We start from the raw sequence: 27,468 nt of genomic DNA, 5'->3' as shown, positions 1-27,468 counted from the left end.
AAAAAAAAAAAAAAAAAAAAAAAAAAAAAAACTTATTTTAAGTTGGTCCATGTAAGATTCCATTATAATACATTAATACATAAAATAAACGATAATAAATATTTAAAAGTGAGCTGTGACTTATGTATTATGGTTAAAAAAATTAATTAGAAAAATAGGTAAAAAGGTGTATATTGAAAATGACTCATTTGTAACAATAGAAAAATAGATGCAAGGCGGAAATGTAAATGACCTCTTCTTCCAACTTTTGGAAGTGATCAAAGAGCATTCCAATCGCGATTGAAGAAGATATGCCATTAAGTATATTTGTGGAGAAATAAATCGTTACGCTGATTAAAAATTACAATTTATTTAACTCATCGACGTATTATTTTCGTGCATCGAAGCTCATGAATTAATTATCGGCCTAAACTTTAAACAAAAGGGATGCAGTGGAGAAAGTGGTGACTTGCTAGTCGCTTTTTCCAGTAGAGAAAGCAACTAACATGTTGTGGTCGCCTTAGTTACCTCAAAGGCGACCGACGACCGTTGGTATGTAATACTAACAAAATTTGGTTGAGAGTTATATCTTTTGTGTTTCAATAATTATTTGATTGACTGACATAAACATGGGACTTTATATAAGAAATGATGTTTAATTTTAGTACTAGATTTTTTTTATAAAAAAAAATGTGTATAGATTTTTTAGGGGGTTGCATAAAAATCTTAATCTTGATTAAACATGTATTTAACATGTGTAAACTTGTGTTCTTTGGGCCTATATAGGATATAGGTACATAAAGAGTTATATAGACTGGTCCATTATTCTCTGTCTTAGGCATGAAGAATATATATCAACTATGGGCTGTTGGTCCATTCATATTTCATAGGAGTATTATTGTATTAGGCTCAAGCAACTATTTTTGAATTTTTAAGCTAAAAATAATAATAATAAACAAATTATTATGTTTTAATTTAAATACTTGAGTTCGGCCAAAGAGCTTGTGGTCAAGCAACATAACTATTGCTCTTTCAAATAGGAGGTTTCATTAGGTTGAGAAAGTATGTATAAGACTATAGTCTAACTAACGGATTAATTGCACAACTCATGATCTATCTATGCAGTAGTTCTAGGGTGGGCTTAGAATTAGTCCAATCACCTAAGTATTAAAAAATAATAATAACTACACTACTAACACGCAAGTATTTTCTCACCAAGTATATTTGTCCAAGTTAAACTCAACAAATATGTATATTATTGGCTCAATTAATTTTATTATGATCATAATCTTGTGAACACTAGCTAGCCATGTATGTTTGTGCAAACTAAACTCAAACAATATACATATAAGCTCAATTAGATTTATTTTTGGAGTTAAACTAGACAAGGGAGACTCAAAAAACAAAAAAACAAAAAAAAAAAAACAAAACAAAACAAAACAAAAATATTACTCAATTACTACGTACAATCATCCACACACGAGGCGGTTCAAAGCAATCTTCATTCAAAATCTTCTCAAGACTCGGTGGTGTGTTGATTAGGAATTTTGACCTCCGCTCATGTTAGAGCACCATCTTGACAAGATAATTCGAAACTTTATTTTACTCCTCATAAACGTGAATTAACTTGATCTCTCTTCGACACTGCACGCCACTACTTAGTACTTACATGTTTTATTACAATTATAGTTTTATTCACACGAACCAATTATTAGTCAAGCTCAAATTGGGTATTTACTCAAGCCAATTAGTCGAGCGAATTTATTTTACTCGTAAACAATGATGAATTAACTTGATTTCACTTTGGCCGCACTCCACTATTTTCTTACATATTTTATTACAATTATAGTCTTATTTACACGAGCAAATTAGTCAAGCTCAAGTTTACCTACTTAAGTTCAACTCAATCACCAAATCAAATATTTATGCACGCTAAAATTTGATTTACAGAAATTCTCAACTGCTACTCGAAGATGTGCTCTAATTAGTGAAACTCGATCACTTTGTGACCATTGTCAACAAAAGACTACAAGAAAAGGTAAATCAATCTAGATTGTCCAATAGCTGATGGACTCAAACCAATAATATAAATATATAACTCTTACACGTTAAATTTGATTTGATAGGAAATATACCTCGGATATACGGCCTTACGTATTTTTGTAAGGATGGTCGGTACGAGTACGGGTACGGGTATTGGCCTATAAAAGGGACTCTGGCCCTTCAAGTTCAGGACTTTTGACCTTTTCCACTCTCTCTATAGAGAAAACCCTCACCCATTCCTCCTAACTCTCTCTACTGTATTCAAGAAGTTACCGTGAATGAGAAAGCTTACAGGAGCTCATATTTAGCTATCTACTCTCCATACTTTACATACATTCTCTCTACATTCTCTATACACCGGAGTATACGGAAGAATAATCCATATCATGATTAAATTTGAAACTTTGAAGTGTAGAATCGACTCAATTAAGTTTATTACAAGGGCCGTCTCATTTAGAAATATCCACAAATGTTTCATATAAAACCTCAAGAATTGAAGTATGTATCATTTGAAATATTAAAGAGAAAAGAAAAGTTTATTACACAAAATAGACCACACAATAACGATAATTTATTCAGACTAGAACATTGTCCCCGTCTACTTACATCGTACCAGTTCACTTGTATCGTCACATATAGGACCAAATTACAACATAGTATTTTGTAAAACCCAAAATACAACATTGGTAAACATCAAATTTACAGTAATAAACGGTGCCGTCCCATTTAGTACAACATGCATGTATTTCAACTCAAAAGCAATTTATACTGCCTTTAATTCCACCTCTCTTACATCGTCGGTCTTATGTTCAGACGGGAAGCCACCTTCTGTCCAAGAGACCTATCAGCCTGCATCACATTCAACCAACAAAAAAAAAAATCAGAACAAAACATAATTAATCGTTTCAAGAAATAATATCATGATTCATTACCAAGATATATATTTATTATGTTTATAAACCAAACAAAATTGTACCTGAGTGAGGTATGAAATCCAGGTGCTGCGAATTTCATGGGTGACTCGGGGCTCAGACAAGGCCTTGACCCATCGGTTGATGAATCTATCTTGCCTGGAAAAATTTAAAAAAATAAAAAAATAAAAAATAAAAAATGAATCATCTGCTTGACAAACAACTTCATGGAAAATTCGAAGAAATTAAGGATTGGGAAAGTACCTGTCTGGAGCCCAGGATCTGTATCTATCTCCAGGTTGCTTGAAGTTGTTCTCCTTCTCAATAACACACTGACAAAACAAATGAGTATGAAGTGAGTGTACGAGATTAATAAGTTGTACATTATTGTATGTAAAATTACGATAACTTACCTTATCACGTCGCCCCGTCACGATACGTAACGGAGTTGGGAACCTCTCAGCGTTACGTGTGTTATCAAACTTCGAGGGAAAGTAATCAACCTGTAACCACAATGGACATAAAAGTTGAGACACTAGACAACCTTAACAAATATGTTGTCGTGTAAGTACACGAGACTACCTTTTGACCACCTTAAAATAGGGTGGCAAATACCTGAAGAAAATCTGCAATTATTATTTAAAAATGTGCATGTGGTAATTCTGCATTCTGACTATAACTAGCAAATTATCAAGGTAAATCAGTTTAGATTATCCATAATTGACCAGCTAACAAGGGTCATACCAAGAAGGCCAATAAATTAGAATAAAACCCAAACTAAGATGGCAAGAGATATTCACGTAATTGTAACTACAAGGTCACGAATTTGAATATTTAATGATTTTACCCCCTTGATTTGAGCCGGTCAACTATGAGTAACCTAAACTGGTTTACTTTCTTATAGCAAGGCTAGGGACACAAGACGGAATTTACCTACACCCGAAAGGGTTGTAGGATTTTCCTCGTTATCCAAAAGAAGGCCAATAAATTATTTCCATAGGGAATCGAACTTAAAAATTGTGATTACTAAGCCACCAGCCCACCATCCTGACTATGACTAACTTGGTCAAGATTGACCCGTAAATAAGAGATTTCCAGCTGTGTAAATGTGTAATTACCTCTTCATCCCTATGGACAAAGTTCATGTAACCATCATAGCTATTGTTGTGATAAGCGCACTTGGGGGCATTAACGGGAAGCAGCATATAGTTGGGGCCGAGGCGGTGGCGGTGAGTGTCGGCGTAGGCAAACACTCGAGCCTGGAGCATCTTATCATCGGAGAAGTATATTCCGGGGACAATATGCGCCGGGTCCATCGCCAACATCTCATTCTCCGCGAAAAAGTTATCAATATTCTTGTTCAACACCATTCTCCCCACCGGCTGCAGAGGAATCAACTCTTCCGGCCAGATCTTGGTCGTGTCCAGCGGGTCAAAATCGAACCGGTCCTCGTGATCCGGGTCCATCACTTGGATATAAAGCTTCCACTCCGGGTAATTCCCGGCGGCGATGGACTCGTACAAATCCTGGGTGGCGTGGCTGTGATTTTCGCCGCCGATCCTAATTGCCTCCTCTTCCAGCAGACATTTGACGCCACAGGTGGGTTTCCAGTGGAATTTAACATAGCTGGCCTGTGATTTATTACGAGGAAAGAAGAGAACTTAAATAGTCGGCATGCAACAGCTTCTAATCTAATATAAAAATGATTTCTAATAAAATCAGGCAAGCATATCTTGTTCAAATGACATGTAGTGACTTTTTTATATGGAAGGTCATGACATCAAGCAATAGAGTAGATAGTACTCAAAAAATTTTAACAAATAAAACTAAACAAACTGAACTAATATACACTACGCACCTTGCCTTCCTTGTTGATCATGGTGAAAGTGTGGACGCCGAAGCCTTCCATGTGGCGGTAATCGGTGGGGATACCGACATCGTCGTAGAACCAGGCGAAGGTGTTGAGACTCTCCGGGAGGTGGGATAAGTAATCCAGGATTCTCCAGTTCTCCTGGATGTGGGATTTCGGGTTTGGCTTGAACGCGTGGATCACGTCCGGGAACTGCGTTCCGTCCCGGATAAAGAACACCGGGAAATTGTTGCCCACCAAATCCCAGTTTCCCTGCATATCAACATATAAACCATTATCAGACACTAAAGTTTTCCGTCAAAGCCTGGATTAGTTGGCCATATCAAGTCAAAATTCAATTGAATTAGTGGGTTAGGTCAAGAGTTGATTGAATTAATGGTTTTATCGAGACTAGACTAGATCAGTTTGTCCGATCAAATTTAGATGGATTAATTTGTCTAAAAACGGCTCAATAGTCTATCTAATCGAGATTCAGTTAGTTTAGTTTGTATAATCGAGATTTGATATGTCCGATCGAAATTCAAATGAATCAGTCTATTCGATCAAACTATATGATCAAGATTCAAGTGGATCAGTCTGTCCAACCGAGACATGATTGGTCGAGACACAACTGGATCAATCTCTCCGACCATAACACGGCTAGATTAATTTGTCTTGATAGAATTGACTAAATTAGTCCGTCCAACCATGTCTGGGTTAGATAAGTTATTCAACTAAGTTGAAACTTGACTAAGTTAGTCTTATCCAATCAAATATCGAAATTTAAATACCTCACGGGTGTACATCTTGACGGCGAAACCACGGGGATCTCTGATCGTTTCGGGGCTACCACGTTCATGGATGACGGTGGAGAAACGAACGATGAGAGGCGTCTGAACGCCGGGGGCACGGAGGAAGTCGGCGCAGGTGAGGTGTGTAATGTCATGAGTGACCTCAAAGAAGCCCTTGGCACTTGCACCCCTGGCATGCACCACTCGTTCTGGGATCCTTTCACGAGTGAAGTTTTGAATTTTCTCCACCAAGTGATAATCTTCTAGCAGAATTGGTCCTATTCATTTCCAAAAGAAAACAAATTCATCAGATCACTACAAATTTTTTAATCATTTACTAAACAATTTACAGTTACTGTTCGTTAAAGGGAGGGTTAATGATGAAAACTGCAACTATTATCTGAAGTGTTTATAGAGTTAACTACATCTTATATAATAAATTTAATAAGAGAGGTAAACTGATAAGATATCACGTTTAATCATTATTAGTATTTAGTATGGTAGGGCAAACTAAAGTTGGGGCCAATAATAGATCAGACCAAGAAAGGTGGGGTAGGGTCCGTAGGGTGGGATGTCCATGTCGGTTGATACTTGATATAAAGTTTAATTTGATCCAGTTCTCATGTGCACTGTACTGAGATTTAGAGGATATTTTAGTAATTAATATACTCTTAAAAAATAAATTTAAGTTCATGTCTTTTTTTTTTTAGTATTATGGACTCTTTTATAAGATAGTATATGTTCAATATACTTTTTTTTCATCTGTTATAGTCTAAAGAGTTAATATCCCAAGTTTGATCATGTGACCTCCCCTCAAGGAGAGCCACAGAAGTGCAATGTAAATTTAACTTTTAATCATCAATAAAGTATTAGATTTAGTCTTTAAAGGTATAAGAAAGCGTGATCTAACTGTCAAAGATTAAATACATAATTTTATTAAGAAGTTAAAGACTAAGTATACACCATAAATAATTAAAAGACTAAATATACACGATCATAACCAAGGGGAGGCTAAAAATGTCCTTTCATACAAAAGTTGGGGAGGAAATTTACCTCTGCTGCCGACGGTCAGTGCGCAGGTGTTGTTCCATACCGGAGCTCCGGAATTGGTAGTGCAGAAAGGTGTGTTGAAGCTACTTGATGGACGATACTACATCAAATACAATAGACTAAAATCACTTTTTGAACTTATTATAAATATTATTCAAACAAACTATATCTTGCATGGACCTAAAAATAAATAATATTCCCTATCGTTTCTAGGTCACAAGAGATTCTGTTTGTAATCACTATCCAAAAGTGTAGGATTATACTGCACTCAAAAAATTTTGTGCAAAGAGTTCGACTCAATCAAGAAGGTGTTCGCATGAAATAAACTCATGACTTTCGACTACATGAGAATTATGTTTCTCCCACTCAATTACTTTTTTTCAAGGCATAAAATATATTTCCATCATCTTTGAACCGACGTAATATAAAACAAATTAGGAAGAGTCGGTGTTATTGGGCTCAACTAAATAGTATTTGTAAGAATCGAACTCGTAATATTCTGATAAGATAATATCATAATTAATAATAGAAGATGATAAAAGAATAAAGCTGTGGAAGGATCTGATGATACCTTTGAAGGATCCATGGAGATAAGGGGACAGCGAGAATAATGGGGAGAAGATAGTGGAAAGCTTGTAGAATAAAGAGAGGTAGCAGTAGATCACACTCTCATAGATTTCTGTTTTTCTGCAACGTTATTTATAAGGAATAATTTCACTTCAACCCCCCTATAGTTTCTATGAGTAGCGTTTGAATCCCTTTATGTTTTACAAATTATATCCAATACATGTATACTTGAGATCAAGCCTCCTATTAATTTTTTTTTTCTTTTTGTATGAGTTGATCAGCTATGATTAATTTAAGTTGATTTATCTTTTAGTGATCTTTTATCGATTAAGATTATAATGTAGTTTCACCTAGAATACATCTTCAAATAACAACTGTAAACTTTTCTATTAATCAAAGATCGAGTCGATATTCGAATCCGTTAGGTAAATAAACTTCTCAAATTCAAATTTCATCTTCTATATATTGTTACTCGATAAATCCTTTTGCAAAACCAGCCTCAAATTTAAGTATTGACTTATATGTGTGTGGATATCAGGTAAAAACCCTTTTCCTTGTAAAAAGTATGGACACATTCACAATCATATCCACCTGTTTTTACCAATGTAAGATTGATATTGATTTTTAGTTTTCTCCTATATATGTGTGTTTCATGGGATTATATATATATATATATATATATATATATATATATATATATATACACACACACACACACACATAGTAGAGTTCAGGTGTGGCCGTGCTTTAATGTGCGGACAGTGCGGCTGCACTACTAGGCATGAAAATATACACCACCCAATGTTAGGAAATGCACAACACAAATATGCACTATCAGGTACACATCACCATAAAACACACCGCTAGGTATGCAAATATGCACAACACAGTGTTCGGAAATGCACAATTAGAGACATAGGAGTTATGGTGTATTATTTTGGGTGTGTTGTGTGGTTTTGTGTATTTGTGCATTTTCATTGTTGTGCATCTTCCTAACTAGTGGTGTACTTTGTTAGCACTAGTGGTGTATATTTCAAAGCGGTCACACAACCGCACGGGAAGGCGCAGCCGCATTTGAGCATACTTTTATATATATATATATATATATATATATATATATATATATATATATATATATATAATGCAATTTTGTCATCATAACCCATTTATTTCTAGAATAATTATGTATTTTTACAATATTGTTGATAAATGTTCATAAATTATATAATAAATAATGAGTTCATAAAAAAATTATAACAAAAAAAAAACTTTTTTCTATAAAATATTGTTTATTATATCATTTTAAGTGTTTTTTTATGAAATAATAAATGATTAAAATTGTAAAATTGCTATATTGTATCAACAATTAAGACAATTGGATAAAAAATTAATCAATGTACTAAATGTAGTAATGTAAAGTTGTCTAATTAAAATAAAAGATTAAATATAGTAATATTACAATAGTCTTGCCCAACAAAGTTAGTTATAAACAATCTATGTTGATTTATTTCTTTGCGATCTTTTACCAATTGCTAGGGTCGTCATAATATAAGGTGAAAATTTTCTACGCGGACATTTGAATAGTAAGTTTTGATTTTTCTCATGACTCAAAATTGATTTTTCTTTGAAAATAATATATGAAATCCGGGATACCAATGAAATTATTCCACTACGTAATTGAGTGGGGCCACCAGAATCAACATATTCGAAAATTGGGAATTTTAAGATAAGGTACAAAGTACAAACGTTACCTGTGGTGTTTGGTTGGAGGAATTTAAATTTCATTCTCACTTAATTTCCATTTAATTTTGAAGGTAAATAAATTTATTCGTTTGGTTGGAAGGAATTGCAATTCTGTGGAATTGCAATTCCCTCATTTTCATGGAATTAGAATCACATGCCCTCCTTGGGATTTCAATTCCATGGATTTTAGGAATAAAAAAAGATACTCCTCAGACAATATTACCCTTCTCTTTTTAACCTAAAATTGATGCCTGACATTCTCTTTTAGTTAATACTATACATTATCTTGTTTTCTCATAACTCTTAAATATTTAAATTTGATATGTGTATATAACGTATTTATCTAAATTTTGAAAAGCAAAATTTTCTATTTGTGCGTCGATCTGATGATGATAATAATAATAATAATAATAATAACAACAACAACAACAACAACAACAACAACAACAACAACAACAATAATAATAATAATAATGGGCATTTGGACTTTATACTACTTATTCTCTTTTAATTCCCATGTATATCAAACATTGGAATTGAAATTCCTAGTACTTTTAATCTCTTCAATCAAACACTGAAATTTAAACTCTCACTTTATTCCCACATTATTCTTTTCCCATGGAATTGCAATTCCTTTCCCATATAATTCCTTCCCTCCAACCAAACGCCCTGTTATTGTTTGGTCAACAAATATTACCTTCGTTTAACCAGGTCCATATATGTTACCTTACCTTACATTTTTTTTTAAGCACTGATAATAAATTGTATGACAATATGACGTGCTCAAGAGAGAACACTTATGCTATTGTTTTATATACAATTTAAACTCTTTAAAATGTTAAATTGTATTTTTTTTTAAGAGATGTTAAATTGTATTTATATTAGTGCAACGCACATTCATTTTTTAATGTTAAACAAATGCTACTTAAAAGTCTTTCCAAAATTCAAAATTTTCAATTCAATATGTACACTTTGATAATCAAATTTATTAGTTATCTATTATCAATATGAGTGCATAATACTCAAATTCATCATCTCAATTAAAAATTTGAACCAAATGTCCGCATATCAGTTCAATTGGTATTTAGGTAATAAATTGTGGACAAAATTTAATTTTAATTTGACTTAATCTAAATTAAAAATAAATATATGATAAATTAATATTTCAAAATAACCCCTTAAAATGTGAATTTATATTAATTTTTACAACATAGTAATTCTCCTGGAATTGAAAACATAATTAGCATTGGAAATCATCATATCCCATGCAATAGTTATTGCGTGGACCGTGGTTTATACAACTATGTGGACCACGAGTCTAAAAATGACATCTTTGTGTAATTTTTTTATACGCAACACACTGCAACATACATTTTTATAACTCGTAATGTATGTTATTCTAAAGTATAATGTACATTATTATAACTCATAAAGTATAATATTTTACCTCAAAAATTTCATTATTCTAATACATAAAATATATTATTTAACACATAATATACATTATTTTAACACATAAAATTTTACGAGTTTGGGTTTGAACTGTGAACCACACAACCCATGCTCAGTGGCATTATTTAGAATCAAAATCAAACCACGTGTTTGGAATTATGTTAACACTATTGATAACGATAGGCCACGAGTCCCATGACTCATGTCGGAAATATTATATTTTTTTCACAACCGTACCCTAGGCGAGCAAATTACGAAAGTTGGGATTTAATTCAACGAATCTTATCCACTTATCAGGAAAAAAGATGTGTTAGTTTCGTAATATTAAGAGCTAATTGATTAACTTTTGTTATTGCGTTTTTAAAAAAATAAATGGATGACCATCTCAACAAATATTACATTTTTTACTGAAACATATTACTCGTTATTAAAAAGTATTAGTTCAAATGTAATATTTAGTGACTCATCCAAAAAAATTACATTTTCATTAAAAAACTATGATTTATTTCACATAAAATAGTTTCACACAAGATCACTCATAAATCATAAGAATCAAATGCAACAACAAACTTACACAAAATTTTAATTGATGAGTCCGTCACACATGATATTCTTCATGCCGTCTATATCTTTTGTGTATAGTTTGTAGACTATTATACAAAAACGAAGTTTAACTGGTGCGTGCACACCCTCAAATAGTTGTCGCGCGTTCTCCTTGTTAGCCAAATGAATGCAACGGCAACCTCATGACCAAAAAGTTTTAAAGAGAAGCTATTGTGCTCACACACGTACAATTCAAAAAGTTGTAAGAATTGTATCAGGTGTCATAGAATTGATACGTACGATTCAAAAAGTTTTAAGAATTATATCAGGTGTAATGGAATTAAAACGATGTCGAAACAATATTTCCATTGCACTTGGTGTAAATTTCAAAACCTTTTTACATCCAATTTGTATTTTATGGATGAATTACCACCTTAAAATTTATTTTTCAAAAGTTTTGATCCAACAAATTCTTTCCACCAAAAATTTGAAGTTACATTTCAACTCCTTACACTTTCTTCCATTGCATGTGTAAAAGTCTAAAGTACGACATTCTTGTAAATTTTAACATTCGAACTATTTATGATACATATCTATTAATGTTGCTAATGTGAAATTCATAAAATAAGGAGGTGGGGGCCAATGAGACATTATGGGTTTCCTTATCAATATTAGGTGGAGTAGTGATGGCAGGCAATACATATCTTCAAAATTGTTGCGTGAGTTTAAGGTGTCTTTATTTCTCTAATTTTTTATTTGACACCATTATTCATAATTTTGGAGTTTTCCAATCATACAAATAAAATAATTTCTCCAATAATACCGAGAAATATAAGATTACAGTAAATTTCATGAATTAAGAGTCAAATGGGTTTTCAAAATTTTTTTTTTAATGTAATTAAATTATCGATTTTAAAAAGTTTTAAATAAATACTTAAATTTAAGAAAAAAAAATTGTAGTTTACCTTGATTTACTTATTATTGCAGGTAAATTTATTATCAACTTCTTATTAAGATATTTAGACACATTATTATTATTATTATTATTACTATTATTATTATTATTATTATTATTATTGAAAGCAAAGCTTAAGCACTGATGAATAGGGACGAAGGAAATGGCAACCATATGTGTTTTTTTTCTTCTTGTTCATGTCACATGGTCTTAGTCCAAATGACAACAATGGATCCTATATATTGATCTTTCTTTATAAGATCGATATCAGAAAATAGTCAAATTTGGAATTTTGGATGAAGCCATCATCATCATAGCCGTCGATGATTTTCATTATTGTCATCATTTATATTTTTTGTAGTTGCTTTTAATAATAATAATAATAATTTAAAAATATAATAATAGTAAATGAATGTTGGTATATTTCATTTATCTCCATTACTTTCTTTTTTTTTTTTGATACATTATCCTATAAGAATTGTAATATACAAATTTCTTTTAAAAAAAATTACCATTATAATTTATGTTATCTTTTTTTTTTCATTATTGTTACCATGCACATGGATCCACCATATTTTTCTTATATTCTTCAATGATAATAATTTATGTAGACATTATATAGAGTAATATAATAAATAAATTTGATTTTCTAAAATATAAATATTAAATTTACAAAAATAGTTTACATGATGATGATGATATTATTATTATTATTACACAATAATATAAATATTTTCTTGATATTATTCAAATTTGATAATCAAAATTTACCATTTTAATAAATTGTAAAAGATAATTGAAATTATAGTTTTACCCCTCTAAAGTTTGATGATGACCCATCATGATCATTGAAAATTAAATTCCAACAAATGTATGTGGTTTGACAAATGGGCGGGCCCTCGACATTTGGATCTACCCGGAATGCCACTCCGGGTCAGGCCCACACTCAAGTGGGTTGCAAAATGTGGGCCCACTGCAGACAAACACCACATGGCTGCTACAGAGGAAATATTCCAACATTAGGATAAGGAAAATCACATATTTCTCTTTATTTAGACCTATCCGTTACATTATTAGTTGTCTTATATAATATCTTCACAATCAAAATTACCTTAAAAGACACCCCAACTTTAAGATAAGGGAAATCACTGTTTTCTTTAAATTGACCAATCCCATTTTATTATTATTGTCTTATAATATCTTAACGATCAAATTAAATTTGATCGATATTTTCTAATATTTCAACATTAAGATAAGAAAATTTATCTAGATTTACCTCGTTCTATGATTATTGTCTTATAATATTTTGATGATCAAATTTAATTTGAAAGGCGTTTTCTAATATTCCCACATTAAGATAAGGAAAATCATACTTCATGTTGTTTAGACCAATCCCGTGATATTATATTTATATTATCTCATAATATCTTGACGATTAAATTTAATTTGAAATACATTTACTAATATCATTATTGAACACGTTGCCTACAAAAATGTACATAACACAAAATTACAAAATATATTTTATAATACTTCGTATATATACGCATTTAAGAAATACATGAATTCTAAAATTGCATAAACTTATTATTGAATTATTACACTTTTACATATTTGAAGGGGCATCATATGATATGAGTTGCCGTGTTGGTATCTGAGTGCGTATTTTCACCTGATCTATCTTTATTGGCAATGATCGAATATTCGAATTTGATAGGAAAAGCATATTTAGGATTAGGCTAAAATGATAAATGCATAAATCATTGTAATAAGCCAAGTACCTTGTGGTTCAATGAGGTTAAGTTGTTTCTTCATATGAAAAGTTGTCAGTTCTTGATTATTTGTACATGTTTCAATAAGTTACTAGTGGGAGCGATATTGATTATTTGTACATGTTTTAATAAATTAAGGAAATAATTATGAACAAATGCACACTGCATTGTAATAGAGTAGGCAAATATTAAAAAAAAAAAAAACCATCCTAATAAGATAAAAATAGTGTAAAGAAAGGTCAAGCAAATTATGAGATGCCGTGCTAGTGGAAGAGACGCAACCCCGATGTGAGAATTAACAATTAAATCTAACCAATAAACAACTTCATTTTTACCTAACCAAAGTATCGCAAAATTTACTGTGGACCGTGGTCCACAATAAATTGTGGTCCATGCATTAAAATGGCGTCGTTTTGATTAATGAAAAGAACGAATTCCGTTCTACGCCGTTAACTCTTTATGTATAACATATTCAGTTTCATTTTATATACACTGCAGTTCCCTATCTAGCTTTCAACACAACTACAGTTCCTTTTCGATATAACTATAGTTTCAGTCGACATTATACATTCAAATATGTGAAACTGTTATTCAATTTCCTTTCAACACAACTACATTTTCTTTTATAATATACTGCAATTTCTTTTCAATACAGCTACAATATCATTTCGATATAACTACAGTTTCATTGGACAATATACACTCAAATACGTGAAACTATTATTCAATTTCATTTTATATTAACTGTAGTTTACTTTCAGCATAACAACAATTTCATTTTGATATAATTACAGTTTCAGTTGATAAAATAAAAACAAATGTGAGGCAACATCTTTTTAGATGAACTGTAGTTTCATTTACAGTGCACCGTTAAGACTTGGCGGCAGCCGTTTCTTTACTTAATGAAACAACGGCGTTTTAGAACCATGGTCCACTGTATAATGACTGCCAAAATAATACGTCGACATTTTTCTTTTAAAAAAATTTACAGAAAAACCCGTTATTAATATTTGAAAGAATAAGGGTTAAATAAGCTATTGAACTATATATAATAATATAATTAGGTCACTGAACTAAAAAAAAATTACAATTGAGTATTTAAACTAACTCATGTCGTTTAATTAGTCCAATTTATAGGTTTCTAACAAATTACCACATTGTAGAAACTTACAAATTGAATGAGCCTTATTCCATATTTGAATATGTATTTTGAGTGAAACCTTATAGTGATCATATATAAAAGAATCTAAAATAAGTAAATCAGTCTAAGTTATATAATTTATAATTTTGTATCTAAATATGATGTAGTTTCATTATTACCACCATTCTGTTAATTTAACTCATCGGACAATTATAATGTTTTTCCATATTTGAGGAGTTGATACGAGAGATTGGATTGCTGACTTGATCACACGTACGTTTGGAAAAGTTTTAAGTGTCACTATAACGTTGATGCACGTCTAGAAGAGTAGTAGAGCAAGTGGACAAGTAGCACTGTCGTTCTGAAATTTCAATCTCTGATCTCATCTGATCTGCAACTGGCGTCTGAGAGTGGGAAGAAAAAAGCCGGTGCGCGTGTTGACAACACGAGCTGAATTATTGAACACGTGATGGGGACTTAGATATTTCATATTTATTACCGATCAATCAAACCAAATATTTTGATTTTTTTTTCTCTCCCATTTTAGTGGCTACTATTATATAGTATAGTACAAATAATTGGAGTCCACTTTGGGTTATAAAAGAGCCCATAATAAAGACACTGTCCCTGTCCCGTTAATCAAAAATATCTCTCGCAAGTTGTCCGCGTCCGACAAAGCTATAATCCACGAGGTGGAATTAGGTATCCTCAATCAATCTTTCTACTGGTAGGCGATCAATTCGGTTTGATTTGTTTTTAATGGTTAACATCAACTGTAAGTTCACTAGTTTGTTGTTTTTTGGCGGCTCAACAAGTGTTGGTTAACCTTTTCTAGTGACGAGGAAAACCATAATTCGAAAATCAATACAACTAATTTAATTATGAGAGTATAGTGTTACAAGAATTGAACTTGTCACTTCGACATGAAAGTCATGTTTCATTAATTAGATTAATTTTTTTTTCTTTATAACACAAGGGAAATCATAATATGAAGATATAATGCTACGAGTTTGACAGAGAATGTATTGGTAAGAATTGAATTTGTCAATTTCAAATACAATAATCATGCTCTACTTACTCAATCACGTCTATTAGGATGAACGTAACACCAGTTGCAGCCGGAAAATGTCCAGTGGGCACGGGAAGGATCCATCAACATAGCCAAGCAAATTCTATCCTCAGAGAAATGACACCAATTACATAGGTCAAAATAAATAATTACGAATTGTTGATTTGATGGAGACGAAATGGTGCGCGGTAGATAAGGAGATGGGCGCAACCCGCGGCAACAAGACAGTCTGCTTAGAGTTGACAGAATTGTAGTTGGGATCCCCCATATAAAAAAGAAATCTGGAACCTGATACCATATGAGAGCAGATTTTTTGTATTGTCCAACCTATCACAGTTTACCTAGAATAAATATATACAGAAGCTAACTAATACTAAAATCATAATACCCATAGGACTATATATTACTAATAATTAGGCGGTTTGGTCTCTGATTTGAGTAGCACTACTGCACTAGAGATCACACTAAAATAATGCATCATAACATCAAAGCCTAAAAAGGAATTTTGATTGGAATAATACTAGAAAATCCAGACAACATACAGTAGCAAGAACACTATAAATGCCTTAGCTTGTTGGAATCAAATAACAGAATGTATTTATACAAAAAAAAATACTGGTTATCATCATCACTAGAATACAAATAGTAATGGAGTACAGTTAATTAAATAGAAGTCACATTTACAAACATTCTTAAAATTCATATATATATTTTTTGGTTTTTTCAGTTATTAATCAAGGAATCTGTTCAGCCTTGCTCATGAGCTGCAGTATAGATTTGGCCTTCCTCTGGGCTCTATCAGTGCCACTCTGCGCCACTTCCACCAGCGGATTATACACCCCGAACTGCAGCGCCGCCAGCATGAGATTAGAATTGTGCGATCCCAGTTCGAGCAGAACCGCCGCCGCGCATTCCTTATTCTTCGGGGTCCCATCCTGTACGAGGTTGACCAGCGTTTCGACAAACTTCAGTTGTCCCATTTCCTGTCTCCCTGTCGGGTGGGAAGCAAAGATGAGCAGAATGGAGAGAATTTCGTCGACAATGTCGAGTTTCTTGTCCATCAGGAATTTAAGGAGAGGTTCTATGATTCCGCCCTCGATTGCCCTGGTTTTGTTGGCTTGGTTGAGACAGATGTTAAAGAGCGCTGTAATGGCGTCTTTTTTGCCCCGGATAGTCCCGCCTTTTAGGAGGTCTATCAATGGCGGGATTCCATTACGGGACCCGATTTCCACCTTGTTTTCGTCCAGCATTGACAGGCTGAACAGCGCGGCGGCGGAGTTTTCCCTGGCGCCGACCGTCCCTTTTTGAAGAACTTCAATAATGGCGGAAATTGGATTCTCTCGGGATATCAGTTTCTTGTTTGATTCGTCCAAGGAGAGGTTTAGCAGTGCCGTGACGGCGTGTTCTTGGATTCTGGAATCCGGGTAGGATAGCAATTGGACGAGAGGGGGGATTGCGCCGCAGCTAGCGATTGAGATTCTGTTTTCTGAGCTTCCCTTGGAGAGGAGGCGAATCTTTTCAACTGCTTTTCGTTGTTCTTCCAGGAGGTTGGAGGAGAGGTTGTGGACTAGTGTTTGGAGGTCCGAGGAATCTTTGTTGATGTGAGTGTCGGCATTTGCAGGCGGGTCTTTCTTAGGGAGTGGGAAGTTGTGGATCTCACTCCATTGTTGGATTAGGTTCTTGAGGGCAATGTTTGGTGCTAGTAGTAAGTTTGCCAATGCCTGCCCGGTTTTCGGACATGTCTTGTGGTTTGAATCCAACCATCGTTGTATACTTTCCCTTTCATATGTCTGCAAACACATGAATTTAAAGGGTACAACCTCAGCTAAGTTAGTCAGTTGATTTGGTATCCATAAGCTTACAAGTTTGATTTTAACCGGAGCAGCCTATTAATCTTCTTGGTTTTATAAAGCCAGCTATGGCAACTTAAGTTGGTTTATCTTGTGATCGCTTGTCGACTAAGGTCACAAGACGAATTTACCTAGTGCGTACCCGCGGTAGGGGCGAAACCACCTTGTGGTCCTTTGTCGACTAGAGTCATAAGACATATTTACCTAGTGCATATACTGGGGGTGCTAGTGAGATTAGATCTCAGGACATATGATATCAAAATTTAAGGAATAACTAACTAAGTTAGCTAAATATTTAGTAACTTGTATATACATTAAGTTTTTATATATATAACTACATCATTCACATATTGTCCTTTGTCGACTATGGTCATATATAAAGGAGTGGGGAGAGCCTAGGGGGGCAACTACCCCTATTGCCCTTATCTGGATCTGCTTATTCTTTGGGTAGTGACTATAGATTTCTCTCGTCATTAAAAAAAAGAAAGAAAGACAATTCAAGACAGGTAAACATGCGAATTAAGGATTTAAAGGTAGATGCTTGCTTCACAAGGCGGGAATGTTAGATTCCTACCTGTCCTGTTGAAATAATAACGGGGTCTGACATGATCTCAAGTGTGATAGGGCAAAGGAACTCGTTAGGAATGACAACAGAAGCGGCCTTTTCCTGGGACTTTGTCATGACAAAATCACTGTCTTGGAATTCAGGTTCTTCTGGCAGCCCCGCGGCTCGTTTGAACTTGTTTAGGAGGTCAATGATTTGCTGCATTGCCTCGGGTTTGAGCTGCCCCTTCTTGTCCTTAACCAGTTTTCTCACTAAAATCGTCTCGCGATTTAGCTCTTCCAGTGTCTGCAATCCCAGCTTATGCGCCAGCCTCTCTATGCTCGCGCTGTCTGCATTTCTACCATCTTTATTGTACACCGACACCAATAAATCCATCACTAGCTCCATGTCTTGCGTGTCGGTCCTCCCCTTCACTTTTTTGAGTTGCATTAGTATCTCGTCCATCTTGAATGTCGTTCAGAAGAGCGAACGAGGTTTGCAATTCGAGACATTTTTTCAAGAATATGTTAGGAGGAGAAGAAGAAATTGAAGATTTTAGCAGTTTTTAAGGTTACCAAATACTAACCTGTTGTTTCACTTGGTCTGAAATCCCAAGTTCAGCATAAGGCATTTCAGACAAGGCATGGTTTAGTTTGTCATAAACATCATGGAATTTCCCCAAGATGGCCCCATTTTCCAGTGCCTAAAAAAAACAACATTAACACAACCTTAAAGTTCCCACACCAAAACATGAGAGGAGGACAAAATTAAAGAAAAGCATACCAGGTAGATTCTGCTGTCACCATGGCAAGTTTTCAGCAGCTTCTTGGAGGCCTTTGCGGCCTTCTTCATTGTCATCAGACATCGAGAGCCCGGGTCGGGGATCGTGGTTTCGACCTCCCTAACCTCCAACAATAACGGCAATAACTGTTTCAACCTCCACACAAGAGTCTCACATTCTTTTTTTTGACTCACCCTGTAACTCTCAAAAGACTTGGCCTGTTCTATCAGCCCTATGATCTCTTGAACCAGTAATTTTGCCTCCTCTGGGGTTGTTTGGGTTGTCACATTCTCCTCCTCCATATCTCGATCTTCTCGCGCATGAATCGCCCCCTCAAAACAATCACCAACCCGGATAAATTAGAGTTTCTGTAAGTTCCCGACTCGAATTTCAAAGAGTGATCGATTTGAGAGGTAAATGGTTAATCAATTTTTACAAAAAGGGACAGCAAAAATCCAACCAAAAACTTTTTCTATGAATAAACTTCTTGATTTCCTCGGAATTGAGGTTGTAACATTGCTGCGGTTTTCTTGGAGGAGTGTCAATGGAGAAGATAAAAAACAGGGAAATTTGTGCGGCTGCTTCTAACATGAGGGAGAATTTGAAAGGTAGTTGAAATTAACGGTCATCTAGAAATGAATTTTTTTTTGAGTGGAAATTGAAAATTGTTAATAAATTTAACCAAAAAAAAAAAAAGATTAGATGGATTGAGATTTGAGATTGGTATAATGTTTTGTTCATGTTCAAAGCTTGATTTATTAACATACAATTTTAAATATTTTTATGACAAAATAAATCGAGAGATCGAATCATTTTTTATTCGTTAACATATTTAAGTCATATATACATTATAATAAAATTTTAGTCATAATATTTGGATTTTTGTTACATGCTTTAAGCTCTTATATATGACTGTTGTATATGTAATTTTCACTTTCTTTTTTTTTTGTTTCTTTTTAAAACTTTTTTTTTCTTTGTTGGTAAGTATGATGGAAATAAATTAAAGTGAAATAATTTTTATTGGATGCAGTATATATGCTGGTGATTGGACTAAGAAGTCGACTAGATTTGGGCAACTACTGGCACTATAAGAGGTAGGTATTAGAGCATCCTTAGTAGTAGGATTTTTTAATACTATTTTTGAGGAGTTTTTGTAGGTGCGATTAGAAAGAGAAAATGAAAGAAAAGGAAAAAAATTGTCTGATTTAAAAATAACTAGTATTTTACCCGTGCGATGCACGCAAATTTTTTGTGTTATTATCAATTTAAATAAAAAAAATTAAAAAATTAAAAATATATTAAAATGTACAATATAATAATATAGTTGAATTTTTATATATTTGGTCAAGTATCTATTATCATAGCATACAAAATTAAAATTAAAATTAAAATTTTGTATCATCAATATAATCTCTAATCATGTACACAATTAGATAAATTTATAGAGAAAAAATTTACATAATTAAATTGAATTGTTCCTAATCGTATTTCATATATATTATTCCCAATTACGTACATTAACATAATATAGTAATATTTTTTTGAATACTATGATAATATACATCATATAGTAATTTGATTGTTGGAATTTTTATTTTTTTTAAATATTATCATTAGAGGAATTTAATTACGTACATTAACATAATATAGTAATATTTTTTTAATACAATAATATACATCATATAGTAATTTGATTGTTAGAATTTTTTTTGAATATTATCATAAGAGGAATTTAATTATGTACATTAACATAATATAGTAATATTTTTTAATTTAATACTATAATATACATCATATAGTAATTTGCTTGTTTGAATTTTTATTTTTTTTAATATTATAATGAGAGAAATTTAATTACGTACATTAACATAATATTGTAATATTTTTTTCCGATACTATAATATACATCATATAATAATTTGATTGTTGGAATTTTTTTTTGAATATTATCATGAGAGAAATTTAATTACGTACATTAACATAATATAGTAATATTTTTTTTTATTGTTGGAATTTTTTTAAAATATTATCATGAGAGAAATTTAATTACATACATTAACATAATATAATAATATTTTTTGAATACAATAATATACATCATATAGTAATTTGATTGTTATAATTTTTTTTTAATATTATCATGAGAGGAATTTAACTACGCACATTAACATAATATAGTACGTAGTAATATTTTTTTGAATACTATAATATACACCATATAGTAGTTTGATTGTTGGAATTTTTTTTGAATATTATCATTAGATAAATTTAATTACGTACATTAACATAATATAGTAATATATATTTTTTGAATACTATAATATACATCATATAGTAATTTGATTGTTAGAATTTTTTTGAATATTATCATGAGAGAAATTTAATTATGTACACTAACATAATATAATACGTAGTAATGTTTTTTTTAATACTATAATATATATATCATATAGTAATTTGATTGTTATAATTTTTTTTAAATATTATCATGAGAATAATTTAATTACGTGCATTAATATAATATATAATATGGTAATATTTTTTTGAATACTATAATATACATCATATAGTAATTTGATTGTTGGAATTTTTATTTTTTTAATATTATCATGAGAGGAATTAAATTATGTACATTAACATAATATAGTAATATTTTTTAGGGAAAATGGCATCTTTAGTCCCTGAGTTATAGGGGTAGTGTAGACTCAGTCCCTGAGTTATGGCTGTATGCGAGTTTAGTCCCTCAGTTATTCGCAAAGTGGCGAGTTTAGTCCCTGGCCATTAAATTTGACGAAAAAATTTAAAAATATTCAAAATTTGAGGGGTAAAATAGGAAATTCACATTTTATTATTCTTCTTATATCAAAATCACTTTTACAACATTATTTTTCACTTCTTAGCCTAATTATTTTCAAGATTTTTCATTTTTAAAAGCATTTTAATAACTTTCAAATGACTTGTTAGGAACCTGACTCTCGTATAACACACTTAAAACTTAGCACAAATAAAGAAATGCATGATCATTGTATTTAGATGTATGAAACACACTATCCTAACAAGTTTTTATCTTTTTACTAAGCAACAAATGTAATAAAATTAAAACTTTTGAGATAGGATAGTGTGTAAAAAAATCTCAAAAGTTTTAATTTTATTACATTTGTTGCTTAGTAAAAAGATAAAAACTTGTTAGGATAGTGTGTTTCATACATCTAAATACAATGATCATGCATTTCTTTATTTGTGCTAAGTTTTAAGTGTGTTATACGAGAGTCAGGTTCCTAACAAGTCATTTGAAAGTTATTAAAATGCTTTTAAAAATGAAAAATCTTGAAAATAATTAGGCTAAGAAGTGAAAAATAATGTTGTAAAAGTGATTTTGATATAAGAAGAATAATAAAATGTGAATTTCCTATTTTACCCCTCAAATTTTGAATATTTTTAAATTTTTTCGTCAAATTTAATGGCCAGGGACTAAACTCGCCACTTTGCGAATAACTGAGGGACTAAACTCGCATACAGCCATAACTCAGGGACTGAGTCTACACTACCCCTATAACTCAGGGACTAAAGATGCCATTTTCCCTATTTTTTAATACTATAATATACATTATATAGTAATTTGATTGTTGGAAATATTTTTGAATATTATCATCATAGGAATTTAATTGCGTACATTAACATAATATAATAATATTTTTTTGAATACTATAATATACATCATATAGTAATTTGATTGTTGGAATTTTTTTTTTGAATATTATCATGAGAGAAATTTAATTATGTACATTAGCATAATATAATACGTAGTAGTGTTTTTTTGAATATTATAATATTCATCATATAGTAATTTGATTGTTGAATTTTTTTTAAATATTATCATGAGAGGAATTTAATTACGTACATTAACATAATATAATAATATTTTTTTGAATACTATAATATTCATCATATAGTAATTTGATTGTTGGAATGTTTTTAAATATTATCATGAGGGGAATTTAATTACGTACATTAGCATGCATTATATAATAATATTTTTCTGAATACTATAATATACATCATATTGTAATTTGATTGTTGTAATTTTTTTTAATATTATCATGAGAGAAATTTAATTACGTACATTAACATAATATAATACGTAGTAATGTTTTTTTGAATACTATAATATACATCATATAGTAATTTGATTATTGGAATTTTTTTAAATATTATCATGAGAGGAATTTAATTACGTACATTAACAAAATATTGTAATATTTTTTTAATACTATAATATACATCTTATAGTAATTTGATTGTTGGATTTTTTTTTGAATATTATCATGTGAGGAATTTAATTACGTACATTAACATAATATAGCAATATTTTTTTTGAATATTATAATATTCATCATATAGTAATTTGATTGTTGGAATTTTTTTGAATATTATAATGAGAGGAATTTAATTACGTACATTAACATAATATAGTAATTTTTTTTGAATACAATGATTTAATAGAGTAATACCAGTTAAATATTTTAATTTGGAACAATGATTCAAATATTTTTTTTTCGAATACAATTATTCTCAATATAATCTTATATTGAAAAGTCTATTATAGCAATTTCAACCTTTCAGTATTTTATTAACATCCTTATATACAAAAACAAATCATTATAATCATATAACATTGAAGACATCTACATATCGAGAGCTGATTTAATTATAACATTTAGTTTAATTTCAACCTTACAATCATTATTTTATACTAGTATATATCATATAGTAATATATATATATATATAACGCAAGATTAAAATATTTTGAACCATAATTGAATTGCATGGTATAATAACTATAATTTTATTTAATAATTATTACTTTTCATGTGACTATTTTGTTAATATATGTACATAAATAAAGAATCCATACAGGAATGGAATCGAATAAATTATTGTATTAATTTTTGTGTATAATAAGGAATAGAATAACATTTTGAATATTTTTGTCAATTTTAGCCATAAATAAGGAATGCTAGAATTTCTGATAAAGAATTATTATATAATATTGTGTTGACCGATTTCAAATTTTTTGAACTAGAATGCGGGAAAGCTAGCACTTCTGTTTTAATATATATAGATGATAATAATAATAATAATAATAATAATAATAATAATAATAATAATAAGATAAAATTACATTTTTAGTCCCGTGACTATTGAGGTCCCGTTAATTTCAATACATGACTTTAAAAACTAACAACTTAGTCCCGTAACTATGTATTTTTTAACACATTTAGTCCATCTGATCTGGCCAAATCACCGGCCAAATATCGCTGAAAAAAACCATTTTTAATTATTTAATCATGGGGGCAAATTGGTCATTTCACCTCGTCTCCTTCTTCGTTCTTCTTCCCGTCTCTGGCGACGCTCTCGATATTGTTTTATGCAGAATAACCTGGAGACTGACTTCTTTTACGGAGTATGGAGAGGCAAGTAGGTATCAAGTTCAAGAAATTATTGGAAAAGGTAGCTATGGAGTTGTGAGGTCTGCAGTTGATACTCAAACTGGAGAACGAGTTGCAATTAAGAAGATCAATGATGTGTTTGAACATGTTTCTGATGCCACTAGAATTTTGAGATAAATCAATCTTCTCTGGCTATTACGACACCCAGATATCGTAGAAATAAAACATATTATTCTTCCTCCTCCTTGGAGAGAATTTAAAGAGATATTTGTTATTTTTGAATTGATGGAGTCTAACCTTCAGCGTCGCCGGAGACGGGAAGTAGAACAATGAAGAAGAAGGAGTAGAGCGTGAAATGACTAATTCGCCCCCATGATTAAATAATTAAAAATGGTTTTTTTTTTTTTTTTCCGGCAATATTTGGCCGGATGGACTAAATGTGTTAAAAATGCATAGTTACGGGACTAAGTTGTTAGTTTTTAAAGTCGCGTAATGAAATTAACGGGACCTCAATAGTCACATGATCAAATGTGTAATTTTCTCTAATAATAATAAAGCAAACTGTCAGACACGCTTGACGCGCCCGCTAGGCGCATTTGTGACTTCCATGCAGCTTTGTGTGGTTGAAATTAATATGCTGTGGGTCCCACTTTCTGCAAAAAACCAAGTCCTTGCAAATTATTCCCTTCCCCTCTCTCTCCTGCCATGTTGTCACTTTTTCTCAGAGCATCCCTTCCAATGGATATTGAGGAGATTTTGGAATAGTGGAAGATGGCATTGAAGATAGAGAAGAAAGAAAGAGAAGGAGCTTGGATCATCTGCAAATGTGAGTTTTTCAAAGAGTAACCTAAATTAGTTTGCATCACTGCTGTGCGCGTGTTTCGCACACAGCAGGTGCCCACTCGGGTGCGTGCACCACACACGCCTGATGGGCGTGTCAGGCGCGCTTAACACCTATGACTTTTTATTTTTTAATTTTTTTTAAATCAAATGTGTTTTTTTTCATCCCTCCCATTTTCTCTTTCTTAATCACACTTACAAAAACTACTCAAAAACTGCGAAAAAACTCCACTAATAAGGATGTTCTTACATAAACCAAATAAAAACCCTGATAGCGGTGCTCTTAGTAATGGAATAATATAGTGTGAATGTTGATGATTTGGCTATGATGGTGATCAGACCTTAACATACATCGACTTTTAAGGCTATGAAGCCTAGTCATCTAGATTGGGAGAGGATGACAAAATAGGCCACATTTGCTGCCACTATCATGGACGTGACTTTTAGGATCAACACGTGTAATGATCAACTTGAGTTACTAGTTTATCGCTAGTAAAAAACTCCACATGTGCTTCTCCTTATTCCAATGCTATAAATAGAGATATCCTAAAATGATTAAAGGGAGAGTTAGTGCACTTCTCGACCACTATAGAACCTCCCGAGTACCATTGTATTATGCTTAGATTGTACTAATTTAAAACTCTTCATGGCATAATACCAACAAACGAATGAATTTTTGTTGCAGATATTAATGGCAATTTTCATGGTGTATGTTACCTGTACATGACGGAAGTAATGTCTTGCAGATAAGCACTATAATGAATTAAGAATCGCGACCATACCACCATCCAACTGGAATCTGGTTGCACTAGTGCGATCACGACTCTATCTACTAAATACACCGACAACTCTTACACTATTTTATTGTCAGACAATGTTTTAATATCATAGATGATTTGTTTGCCAATGATTAGTTGTACGCGAGTGTGATAACTATAAGAAGTATCTTGGTGAGTATTTGAGGAGAATTGTCCCAAATTTTGATCATAACTTGGTTGAATTAATTTCATCTTGCTGGATGGAATACTTGTGGAGTTGTGGTTAGTTTTTCTTTAGTTTTCAAGGCAACCAATACAAACCCCAAAACCTACCCACTAGTTATATATATTAGGCGAGAGAGGTCCCTTTGCCTTGTGGGCTTTTCTTTTTGAATAATAGCAAATATATTAATAAAAAATAGGAACGTTTACAACAAAGCAAAAAGAAATGGTTAAGCATTTCTTACAGTCAGATATAGAAACAATAATCTTCCTAGCTAGATGCTACAGAAAACTTGATTCATAGATTGCATTACAAATTGGAAGCTTTCCTTGAAGGAAGTTATTGCTCCATTAGATTCATTTATGGTCTGGCTAGACATAGGCAAGGCTAGTGGAACAGCCTTGCATACGCCCTTGGGAAATTATCTCCAGTCTTCTTGCTCATAGACAATATTCACCTCTGCAAATCATGGTTGAGAAGACGCTCTTTTCTATTGTCGTCTAGGTTGCTCAGGATGAGTTTCGCAACCACCATGACCATTTTAATCAAATCACGCTCCAAAGCTCCAAAACACCTTGTCAAAATCAATTAAAAGAAGAAAAAACTCGTGAAAGTAACGAGAGGAACATACTCGTAAAAATAACCCAAAAGAAATGAATTAAGGTAAGCCCAATAGCCTAATGCAAAATAGCCTAAGTCTCGCCCTAAATCAGATATGCTCATCTGCTTGACTGCTTCTCGCCTTCTCCGCTTCTCCACTCCACAGTCCGCACTTCAGCGACACTCCGGCCTCAATCGCCTCATGCCCGCTACCAAATAAAATATTTTATTTCTGAAGATTAAGCTTTCTGGAGATGGAGGGGAGCCGTGAGAGGGGCGGTGGCTGATGAGAAGGGAAGTCGATGGAAGAACAGGGAAAGAGGATAAGGGCGGCGACAGTGGAAGGCGAGGAGGAAGAGGAAGCAGGCGAGGCCGATGGAGAGAAAACGGCGATGAAGTGGACGACGGTGGGGGATGCGAGGATGGAATGGAGAGGAGATATGAGAGAGGAGTCTGCCTTGTGGGCTTTTCTGGTTCTTCTCTTTGCCCTTTGGCATTTGATTTTCTCTATTTCTTCATTTGTTTTGTTTTGTTGTAGTCAATTTGATTGAATTT

At 32.3% G+C, this 27,468-nt stretch overlaps 2 protein-coding genes across 2 annotated transcripts; both read right to left on the bottom strand.

The window, feature by feature from the left end:
- Window positions 1–2,533: 2,533 nt before the first annotated feature.
- LOC116031597 (catalase) lies at window positions 2,534–7,348 on the bottom strand. The gene is made up of 9 exons (XM_031273835.1): window positions 7,195–7,348; window positions 6,627–6,723; window positions 5,574–5,851; window positions 4,792–5,055; window positions 4,052–4,564; window positions 3,347–3,436; window positions 3,198–3,265; window positions 2,999–3,092; window positions 2,534–2,871 (listed from the first exon to the last, which is right to left on the bottom strand). Exons 1-9 carry the CDS (start codon window positions 7,207–7,209, stop codon window positions 2,812–2,814), a joined length of 1,479 nt encoding a protein of 492 aa, XP_031129695.1. The 5' UTR covers window positions 7,210–7,348; the 3' UTR covers window positions 2,534–2,811.
- Window positions 7,349–16,335: 8,987 nt separating this feature from the next.
- LOC116031602 (U-box domain-containing protein 15) lies at window positions 16,336–19,342 on the bottom strand. The gene is made up of 4 exons (XM_031273843.1): window positions 19,043–19,342; window positions 18,846–18,962; window positions 18,290–18,724; window positions 16,336–17,655 (listed from the first exon to the last, which is right to left on the bottom strand). Exons 1-4 carry the CDS (start codon window positions 19,340–19,342, stop codon window positions 16,600–16,602), a joined length of 1,908 nt encoding a protein of 635 aa, XP_031129703.1. The 3' UTR covers window positions 16,336–16,599.
- Window positions 19,343–27,468: the final 8,126 nt, after the last annotated feature.

Source organism: Ipomoea triloba, chromosome 10, assembly GCF_003576645.1.
Source record: "Ipomoea triloba cultivar NCNSP0323 chromosome 10, ASM357664v1".
In the NCBI taxonomy this organism is placed as follows: Eukaryota; Viridiplantae; Streptophyta; class Magnoliopsida; order Solanales; family Convolvulaceae; genus Ipomoea; species Ipomoea triloba.
This window is presented reverse-complemented; position numbering and strand designations above follow the sequence as displayed.

Excerpts from the sequence above, each read along its gene's own strand:
- LOC116031602 (XM_031273843.1), bottom strand. The coding sequence starts at position 19,342 with ATGGAGGAGGAGAATGTGACAACCCAAACAACCCCAGAGGAGGCAAAA. Across the intron at positions 18,725-18,845 it reads CAGACCAAGTGAAACAACAG|ATGGACGAGATACTAATGCA; the intron begins GTTAGTATTTGG and ends ACGACATTCAAG. Across the intron at positions 17,656-18,289 it reads TTATTATTTCAACAGGACAG|ACATATGAAAGGGAAAGTAT; the intron begins GTAGGAATCTAA and ends ATGTGTTTGCAG.
- LOC116031597 (XM_031273835.1), bottom strand. Across the intron at positions 5,056-5,573 it reads TCAAGATGTACACCCGTGAG|GGAAACTGGGATTTGGTGGG; the intron begins GTATTTAAATTT and ends GTTGATATGCAG. Across the intron at positions 2,872-2,998 it reads GGATTTCATACCTCACTCAG|GCTGATAGGTCTCTTGGACA; the intron begins GTACAATTTTGT and ends AATGTGATGCAG.